The sequence below is a fragment of the Electrophorus electricus genome, chromosome 1 (assembly GCF_013358815.1).
Source record: "Electrophorus electricus isolate fEleEle1 chromosome 1, fEleEle1.pri, whole genome shotgun sequence".
Classification (NCBI taxonomy): Eukaryota; Metazoa; Chordata; class Actinopteri; order Gymnotiformes; family Gymnotidae; genus Electrophorus; species Electrophorus electricus.
The window spans coordinates 21,051,184-21,061,367 of NC_049535.1; the positions used below are offsets into that span (position 1 = coordinate 21,051,184).

The 10,184-nt window shown below is 49.9% G+C and overlaps 1 protein-coding gene across 3 annotated transcripts in view; it reads left to right on the top strand.

Annotated features, from left to right (window-relative positions):
* The window catches only part of nfkb1 (nuclear factor of kappa light polypeptide gene enhancer in B-cells 1), a 28,042-nt gene extending 18,322 nt beyond the window's left edge, over positions 1 to 9,720 (top strand). For all 3 annotated transcript variants that reach the window (XM_027027055.2, XM_027027056.2, XM_027027054.2), the window contains exons 10-24: positions 362 to 453; positions 736 to 874; positions 1,507 to 1,653; positions 1,777 to 1,872; positions 2,196 to 2,357; positions 2,547 to 2,688; positions 3,152 to 3,266; positions 3,691 to 3,892; positions 4,986 to 5,155; positions 5,501 to 5,603; positions 5,779 to 5,915; positions 6,778 to 6,835; positions 6,923 to 7,089; positions 7,570 to 7,702; positions 8,638 to 9,720. In XM_027027055.2, coding sequence (XP_026882856.2) covers positions 362 to 453; positions 736 to 874; positions 1,507 to 1,653; positions 1,777 to 1,872; positions 2,196 to 2,357; positions 2,547 to 2,688; positions 3,152 to 3,266; positions 3,691 to 3,892; positions 4,986 to 5,155; positions 5,501 to 5,603; positions 5,779 to 5,915; positions 6,778 to 6,835; positions 6,923 to 7,089; positions 7,570 to 7,702; positions 8,638 to 8,810 — 2,036 coding nt within the window. In that variant the 3' untranslated portion in view covers positions 8,811 to 9,720. The remainder of the gene's footprint in view (positions 1 to 361; positions 454 to 735; positions 875 to 1,506; positions 1,654 to 1,776; positions 1,873 to 2,195; positions 2,358 to 2,546; positions 2,689 to 3,151; positions 3,267 to 3,690; positions 3,893 to 4,985; positions 5,156 to 5,500; positions 5,604 to 5,778; positions 5,916 to 6,777; positions 6,836 to 6,922; positions 7,090 to 7,569; positions 7,703 to 8,637) is intronic.
* The last annotated feature ends 464 nt before the right edge of the window (positions 9,721 to 10,184 follow it).

The window sequence follows — 10,184 nt, forward strand, 5'->3', positions numbered from 1 at the left end:
ATATCTAACTAATGTGTGTGTGTGTGTGTGTGTGTGTGTGTGTGTATATATGAACATTCTGCATTTACTCGACGCAGATGTTGACGTCAGGCCACCTCTCCTGTGTGCTTGGCTCATGTGGCCATGCTGAGCCAGTTCAATATTCTTGTTACTCTCCTGTGGCATAGAGTGTTTGATCAGTTTCTGTCACCACGAAGAATGTAAACGCTGCCCGAAATTCTGATTAGAGGGATATTCAAATTAGTGTTTGTGTGCGTGCGGCCATGGCCAACTGGGGGAAGCGTCATCCTATTTCAGTTCCTGTTCCTGGCCAGTCAGTGCTGATGTCCCTGTTTTGTATCGTTGCTGGCGGTGATGGCAGATGACATCCAGGTTCGGTTCTACGAGGAGGACGAGACGGGTAACTCTTGGGAGGCGTTTGGCGACTTCTCCCCGACCGACGTCCATAGACAGGTGAGTGGCCTGCGGCCGGGAGCTCGCTGTCTCTCTGACAGTCAGGGAGGTCAGGCCCTTGGAGCTGTCTGGGTTGACGCTCGCACCTGAGCGCCCTCTACTGTCCAAGGAATCAAGCCTCACCTGTGCAGACTGGTACCCATCATGCAACAGGGGAGACAGAGGTAGTGGGGTGGCGGTGAAACCCTGGATCGTTGAATACGGCCCTCTTTTTTTTTTTCTTCTCTTCTTTTTAACCTTTCCTTCAGTTTCTTTTTCACATTGGCTCCTTCGTTTGCGCAGTTTGCCATCGTCTTTAAGACCCCCAAGTACCGAGACCAGAACCTGCAGAAGCCGATCTCCGTATTCGTGCAGCTGAAGAGGAAGTCAGACAACGAGACCAGCGAGCCGAAACCCTTCACATACCACCCACAGATCATAGGTACAGGAGCACACCCGATCACAGCGCCCCAAACGCAGCCCTTAACCAATATCCTGCAGATCATGGGTGGAAAAAAGAGAAACCTCTCACTAACACCACCACAACACCTTGACACATCCCTGCGCCTCCTACCCACAGGCCAGAGACGGAACAAATAAAACACCCCCGCCCACTCTCAGCATTTTATCTGCTGCATAGAGATCCAACGTGGAAAATCTTTCCCACACTCGTATGAGGAAACCGCTTTGATGCGGAGGGCAGGAGTAAGGGGTGGGCGCGGCAACAGCCCGGAGCGGATGAGCGTTACCCATCATCCCACCTGACCCCGCCCTCATAACCTTTTATTAGCTAACTGCGATGTTGGAGGTGCTGGTCACGTTTGTGAGATCAGACTTCACGGCTGTGATCAGTTTTTCCATATATTTGTCGTTTTAAAAAACCATTAAGAAATGTAATTAATGTAATTAATCATTGATAATAGCGCTTAATATAATGACAAAATAAAATCCACATGACATTTTGCTTTCTGACCCTTAAAAGGAGAAGCGTCCATGTAAAGCACTCGTGGGTCCTTGTGTTTGTTTGCTTTTGTTTATTCATGTTTATTCAGTAGTGTTGTGCTCTTTGCACAGATAAGGAGGAAGTACAGAGGAAGAGGCAGAAGACCTTGCCAAACTTCCCAGACTACGGTGGAGCAGGGGGCGGAGCCAGCAACATGTACAGAGGGACAGGGGGTGGTCCCACAGCAGGGGGCGGGCACAGCAGTGGAGGAGGAGCAGGTGCTAGGGCATGCATTCACCTCGCCATTGCGTCATAAAATCGCTCTCATCATGTTCATCTTGGGCTCCATTTTTATTTCATGAAGGGGAAAATAACTCCAGAACGTGTGCCCTGTTGTCTAGGTCACTACTACCAGGGATATTCTACTTTTAACAACTTTAACTCCAGCTATGGTTATCCTCCCTCCATGGGTGGGGGAGGTGCAGGTGTCAAGCACGGTGAGTGTCTGGCCTGTCAGTCACCCTAAGCCAGCAGGTCTTACCATCTGGCTTTCAGGGTATGAAGTGAGATTTTTTTTTAGAGTTGTATGACTCCATTCTGAAGAAAAGTCCATTCCTACTGGTCTGCCATTACTTTAGGCTTATGATATCCAGGTGAATGTGAAATACTGATGAGTAAAATACCCCCTCCCCCACCAGAGGCCACATGTGGAGTCATATTCTGCTAACTTGTTGGAACATAACCTCGGTCTCAGCCGTGAGCAGGTCGTGTTAGCAGCCAGTGCAAACTGCGGTTCAGACCCTCGCTCTCCTGTGCCCAGGAGCCGGTCAGGGTCCTGTGGAAGACACTGACGAAGATGGCGACTGCGATCCGGACGAAGACCCGGCCTCAGGCGGTGGTATCCGAGCCCATGTCCGGGCCGGGGTCACAGCGGCGGGAGAGGGGATTGAGGAGAGTGGAGCCGTGGACCCGGAACCTGCAGGTGAGACAAACCCGGCAGTGGTACCGACCCGGCAGAGACTCACTCGCCATCCTGGGTCATTTCAATGTGGATGAAAATGTAGTGTCAGTTTTGTAACATTTTGGTGTTTGGCTTAATGCTTAGGTCCTGTTGCGTGTGTGTGTGTGTCTGCGCGCGCAAGCGCGTTTGTCTCCCCCTTTCCTCCAGCAGAATGTGTGTTTGAGCCTCATCTTGCCGAGCTGGCTAAAAAACACACGCGTGCGCTGTTCAGCTACGTGATCACCGGGGACATCTGCAACCTGTTGGCCCCACAGCGCCCCCTGATGGCTGCTCAGGATGAGAACGGAGACACGTGCGTTACTCTGCCTCGCCCCTACCCCTGAACCGCAGCAGTCGAGGGCTGAGATTCCCACAGTTTTTTTTCCCCAATACTGATCAGGCTAGTCCTGACAGTAGACCAGAACCAGAGGGTGTTGTCACATCACCCCGAGGTCACGCAAACCTATGCATGCTTCTTAACAGCAGACTGTGAGAGCAGGGGTCATGCGTTAGGTGAGGGCGAGGGCCGAGTCCTGACGAGGGCCAGCTCCTGCTGTGTGTTCCGCGTTGACAGGGGGGGTTGTTTTTTGTTTATTTTTGGGGGGTGGGGGGGAATCCCTAGACAAGGCTCAGCTTGCAAGCAGGATGAAGACTCAGACAGTGAGCTGCAAGCACAGCAGTGGTGTGGCTTAGTTATATGTCTGTGCAAGGAACGGAGGAATTATTGTGTGTGTGTGTGTGTGTGCGTGTGTGTGTGTGCGCGAGCACGCCTGCAGTGGGCTGCATTTGGGTGTGATCTACAGTCAGACTGATGCGGTGAAGAACTTAGCACAGGTTATTACTGTGATCCCTGGAGAAGATGTACTTAACATGAGGAATGACCTGTATCAGGTACTTTAACCACACACACACACACACACACACACACACACACACACACATACCTTGTCAGGACATTGTTTCATATGTCACATATTTTTTGCCATTTAACTTATCAAAAATGAAAAGTGTAACTTTTACAAAAAGCACCTTCACTTGTCAGGACCACGTTGCTGGTCTTGACAAACCTGGTTACTCAGTTACACGGTTACGTGGTTTCCTTGGGTTTTCCTACATGGGGCATTGTTGTCTGCCCTGAAAAAGTACAAAAGCAAATATACACATACACACACTCTTTAGATTCTTCGCATACACACAGTGACAGAAACACACAGGTGTAGTATAGAACACACAAACCCCCCTGTTTGTACCCATCCCCTGTAACAGTTACACCGTATAGTAGAAAAGATTACTGTCCATTTCATTCGTATCCCAGACGCCTTTGCACCTTGCGGTGGTGACTCGGCAGAAAGAGGCAGCAGAGGCTTTACTTATGGCTGAAGCTGATGTCACGCTCACCGATCGCCATGGTAACACAGCACTGCACCTGGCTGCCCAGCAGAAAGATGGAGAAATGGTGCAGTTACTGCTACGCCACAGAGCTGCGCTGGAGCTAACAGCAATGGCCAACACAGCCGGTACTCTACTCCACACACCCTGAGGCAGTACCCAGCACAAGCCCGTACTCTACCACACACACCCCGAGGCAGTGCCCAGCACAAGCCCGTACTCTACCACACGCACCCCGAGGCAGTGCCCAGCACAAGCCCGTACTCTACCACACGCACCCCGAGGCAGTGCCCAGCACAAGCCCGTACTCTACCACACGCACCCCGAGGCAGTGCCCAGCACAAGCCCGTACTCTACCACACGCACCCTGAGGCGGTACCCAGCACAAGCCCGTACTCTACCACACGCACCCTCAGGCAGTACCCAGCACAAGCCGGTACTCTACCACACGCATCCTCAGGCAGTACCCAGCACAAGCCGGTACTCTACCACACGCATCCTCAGGCAGTACCCAGCACAAGCCGGTACTCTACCACACGCACCCTCAGGCAGTACCCAGCACAAGCCGGTACTCTACCACACGCACCCTCAGGCAGTACCCAGCACAAGCTGGTACTCTACCACACGCACCCTCAGGCAGTACCCAGCACAAGCCAGTACTCTACCACACTCTGGTTACTACAGCATGGGAGGAACAGGGCTTGGTGTGTGTGTGTGTGTGTGTGTGTGTGTGTGTGTGTGTGTGTGTGTGTGTGTGTGTGTGTGTGTGTGTGTGTGTGTGTGTGTGTGTGTGTGTGTGTGTGTGTGTGTGTGTGTGTGTGTGTGTGTGTGTGTGTGTGTACTCTGTCTCTACGGAGATGTTTTGTGTGTGTGTGCCAGCATGTCCAGCTGTTTGAGGCAGCACCTCTGGTCTGTAGGCTTCAGTTTTGGTATGATCGAGGCCATTCTGCTCATACTACAGATGAAACACAGTTCTGGGGATTTCACGAAACCTCAGTAGCAGGGCAGTAAATCAGTAATGGTGAAAATGCCTTTTTTTAAATGGTGAAAATTACTCACGGTTTAATGCTCCATTTCCTGACTTGGCGTTACCCAGTGCTAATGAACCTTAATGAAAATGTAAACCTTTACTTCTTAGGAGTCAGAGGCAGCTGTTTTGATTAAAATGCTGAATTTTTGTAGTATTCCATGTAAATGATTCCTGTGCGTATGTGTGCTCAGGCCTGTGTCCACTGCACCTGGCTGTGGTGGCCAACAGTCTGGGCAGCGTGAGGGCACTGCTGAAGAGTGGCGCGAGCCCGGAGGTTCAGGAGCGCACCAGCGGCCGCACACCGCTTCACCTAGCAACCGAGCATGACAACGTCTCCCTGGCCGGCTGTCTGCTGCTGGAGGTGCGGTTCCGCCCTTGCCCCGTGCATATGTGTGCGTGCTTGTGTGATGATCCCAGTGCTTACACGTGTGTCAAAAGAAATGCGTTTATGGGGATTTTTACATCTTTAACCCTCGGCAGTGTTTCCTTGTGTTTACCGAGGTGAAGAGTATTGTTTGATTAGCCACATCTGTGGCAGTAATGCGTCTATCTTTCAGTGGGAATTCCCCCTCGGGGCATGATCTGTGTACCTTGTATTCACCTGTCATCAGGTGCATAAGGCGGCAAGTAGTATAGTAGCTGATTTGGTTGGAACGTGTGTGGGTGTGTGGGTGTGTGGGTGTGGGTGTGTGTTCTGTTTATGCAGGGTGATGCCAAGGTGGACAGCCTGACCTATAACGGCTCCACCCCCCTCCACATCGCAGCAGGGCGGGGCTCCCCGAAACTGAGTGCACTTCTTGTGGCCGCAGGTGTGGGTCTGCGTGCGTGTGCGTGTGTGTGTGTGTGTGTGCGCCCGTGGCCTTTTTAACCGCTCGGCTGTCTCGTGCGGAAAAAACGTCAGGGTCTGGAAGGGCCCCCTTTGGTCATCTGACTTTGCATAGTGCAGTTCAGCCTTTCCCCTTTGCTCCTCTCGTCCCGTCCCAGGTGCAGACCCTCGTAAAGAGAACTTCGAGCCACTGTTCTTCAGTGACGAGGAGTGCAGTGCTCTAGACGAGGAAGCCGAGGATGATGAGGGCTATGTTCCAGGGACCACCCCACTGAACATGGCCGCGTCACCCGAGGTGAGGGTCGCGCTCGGCTGATCACAGCGTGAAATCGGCGACTGTGAAATGACACACGTCACCCACCTTAGTTGCTGTTGGTTAATGCTTTTAATGTAAATGTAACATAATACAAATGACGTGTGTGCGTGTGTGACACACATCGTAGTCCTATGACTGCAGAGAGGATGAATTTGGAGGAATGGTAAAATGACCATATATAATTATTTTTCAGTCTCTTTATTAAGATACAAACAGAAAATAAAGGAAATTTATATTCAGTATTTAAAAACTAAATAAAATTTAACCCCTCCCAAGCTCCTACAGGCTACAATGGCATGTGTTTATTGTGACCTCCCCTTATACTTGAGCAATAACAGGAACCTGGTCTCTCTTAAACCTGGATGGAATGGTAGCAGTGGTCGACTTCAGGAAACTTCAGGACAGTCTCGCCGAAGTGATCAAGATGTGCTTAGTGCCAAGGGAGGTCATACTAAGTATGGCCTTTTGCCTGTAGAAGCCATTTTGTTCTTAAAATTGTTTTTCCGAAAATTCTGTTCTGAAAAATGTTCTGCTTGTATCTTAATAGAGACTGGGAAATAATTATATATGGTTGTTATACCATGGCTAAACGAACAGATCTAATGGTGGCTGAAAACTTTCTCACAGTACTGATTTGCAAAAGCAGGATCAGGATTCGCTCCTGGTTGGCCGGCGCCGTTTTGGGCCTACCCGATTGCGTCCCACCCCCTCTGGGGGCAAACCCATTTGAAAAGGGTCACATCTACGGAGACTTGAATGTCCCGAACAGAGGGTACTGCTCTGGCCCCCCCCCTATGCAAAAATCCCTGATAACATTTGCATTTTGTCATGCTGTTGCCAGGTGCGGGAAATTCTCAACGGAAAGCCTTACCAGCCGAGCATTGCCGTCGAGCCGCAAGGTAGGCAGGAGCAGGCGTGCACGTCGGGCCGTAGTTTCTCACACTCGTTGGAGCTCGGTGTGGCTAATGCGCGTGTGCCGTTGGCAGGGGACATGCGGGACCTGGATGGCGAGACCAAGCGGGCACTGTGCCAGTGTGTGGAGGAGTCGCTGGGTGGCTGGGAGAACCTGGCGCAGGCCCTTGGCCTGGGCGTGCTCACCAACGCATTCCGCCTGTGCCCCCAACCCACCAGTGCGCTGATGGACAGCTATGAGGTACACGCGCACACACACACGTATACACACCATGCACGTGCACATTCAAATGCACACACAAATGTACACGTGCGTGCGCACACACTTGCATGAATATTAACATACACCAGTAAAGAAAACATGCAAATACTGGTTAACAGGCTATTTAATACTGGTTAACAGGCTATTTAATACTGGTTAACAGGCTATTTAATAATGTTTTAGTGCATAACTGTCAGTAGCCCTTCAGCGTGGCGGTGTGTTTACCTAGTCGTGGACTCTGTCTAGTTACAGTTATGTCTGTGGAGGTTAATTCACACTGCGTTGTAGTATTTGATAGGGAATCCAAACTGTCATAGTTAACTGGCAGTAATATCGCTGATGTTTATCATATTAAAAGATCCATCCACATTTTGGATCTTAAAGGCTTGTTTGTGTGTTGTGGTCTTAATGGACGTTCCCGTCTGTGTGTCTGTGTCTGTGTGTATGTGTGGTCTGCAGGTGTCGGGTGGGACGATTCGCGAGCTTCTTGCCGGCCTGAAAAGCGTTGGGAATAGCGGCGCAGTGCGGATACTGCAGGAGCACTGCATGTGTGACGACACTGACAACATGCACACCACCCAGCCACTCCCGGGTAGGAACCACCCACTAGCAAACACGCATACACACACACAAACACAGAGTGCCTCTTTGTTCTCACACATACTTTGTTCTTGTCATTGAAATTTTAACACGCACACTCTCCACTCATGATTGGGCAGTGAAATGAAATCACGCCCCAGTGACCGCATGTAAGGACAGTGCGAGTGTGTAGCGAGAACTCTCCCCTCTTTCACCATAAACCTCAACTTTGCTGCGAAAAAACGGCCATGCAGCATCAGAGCGCTTTCGGTCCGCAGACTTCACCTTGCCTGACCCAAGAGTAGCGTGTCGTAGCTGGGGTTTCCCTAAGTGAGGGACAGCCAGAACGTACACACACACACACACACACACACACACACATGTGTAGTTCCTATGTGGTCATCACATGTATGTGTGTTTGTGCAAGAGGGAGATGATGACACAGTTTACTTTCAGTGAGCCAGGGAGGGGCTTTCCCTGGAAAGCAGAAGCGAGAGCTCAGCATGGCCATTCAGGGCCGCGTTTGCCCGCTGTCCGGGGAGTCCGAGGTTGCCCGGTTGAAACTCTGATCGAGTGTGGAGGAGTGGGCTGAGGATGAAAGGGGAACTTCTCTTACCTTTGAATCCTTCTGCACATTGTTCCTACAGAAAGCGAGAAAGCTTTGACTCAGAGGACTGTTTTTGTCTTCTGAGAATTGAGTGACATGTGGGAACCTCTTTGCGTGGTGCTGTGAATCACTTTTGATTTTGCTTCTTACCACTGTAGTAAACAAGGTCACGGCATAGCTGATGCGAAGCCCTCCTCTTAAACAGTGCGCTTACTTGAGTGCTAATGGCGCCCCATTGTGGAGAATTCTTGGACTGCTCAACCTGACTTTGCATGTTTTAAAAATGATGGCTGACTCTCTCTCTCTCTCTTTTTCTCTCTCCCCCTCCCCCTCCCTCCCAGCTCCAGCTCGGGGTCTGTCTGAGGAACTGCGGGAGCAGAAGTTGTCTCCAGGAGACGAGGTTGGGGGTTGTGACAGTGGTGTGGAGTCTTTTCAGAGACCCAGCCTCATCCTGACTGATTTGCTCTGCGCACACCCGGATCCGGGGTTCCCCGCCACCCTGACTGAAGCCTGACCCCAGAACTCTTACCCCGATCCATCATGGAGCCAGTTGCCCGCCCAGCAATGTTGCCAAAGCCCTCAACCATCGACCTCTGAACTTTTAACCCTAAAATCTGTACCCTTTGGAGCGACCTGCACACACTTTACCACTCTCCTCACCATCCAGTTACCACCTGTGTACCTGGAAGCCCAGAGCCAGCCATACTCCTCTGCAGCTGCCAATCAAATCTAGGACACACCCCTGAACTGTGTAAAGTGGGAGTGACGTCTGCAGAAGCTCTGGATTTGTGCCTATTGCGCAGCTCCTGGAAGAGCGATTACCTAAGGAGTGCTATATTTTATGGCTACATAGATCATTTCTTTTTTTTTGTATATGAATACTTTGATCTGACTATGCACCTGGTCGAGCCTTTCAGTTTTGTTTTGTTTTGTTTTTTTAATTTAATTGCTTGAATTATTATTGTTATTATTCCGTACAGTTGTGTCTTTTGTTTTTGTTTTTTTTATTTTATTCGTTAGATATTGGTGATATGTTTTTCACAAAAGACGAGGTAAAATGTACCTCATGGCCCGACCCTCCTTTTCTCTTGGCAGAACGGAATAGATGCTAATCCTAATATCTGAATCGATATTAATCCTAGTCTCAAACTAGTGAGGATTTCTGGCCCTCACTGTATAACTCCTTAAATAATCTGACTCCCAATGAAGCAAGCAGCCCTGACTTGCTATCCTTTTGTATGTGAAATAGTGAAAATTTCAGTTCATTATTCAGGGCTTATAATGTTATCTTTTTTATGTTAAGTGGTTTTAAGTGAATCTCGCCTCAGGAATGGCGCACGCTAAGAGCACATGAAAGCGAAGATAAACGGCCCTTGTGTTTAGCGCTGGCTCGTGCTTTGTTTACCAAAGCTTCGCATTCAGAGCGTAAATCACAACCAGAATCTCGCGGTGTGGTCGGGAAAGGACAAGAACATTGATCCCTGTTACCTTTATAGAGGCTCTGGACCAATAGGATTTTAATTTATTTTATTTTATTTTATTTGGGGGGGGGGGGGGGGGGGGGTTATATTTTGAGAGCAGGGAGTTTTGCCGTGTTAGGGATGGGTGGAGCTACTTTTAAAGCAGTAGGGACTGTTTGTCAACCTGCCCTCCCTGTGCGTTTTTTTCTCCTTTACTGCTGCCTTCTTGGGTGGACTGTTGAACCGTTCTCTGTCCACTAGTGGTGCTAAAGATGAAGCGAATTTCTGCGACAATGGCATAAGATGATGAGAGCGCGACATCGCCGCCTGTTCTGAGGGACTGCTTAACAGGCCACACTTCATAAGCTTTGAGAGAAAAGCCCTTTCTCTTTGTCTCTTCTGTGTCCTTTTTTTATTCTTTTGTATAA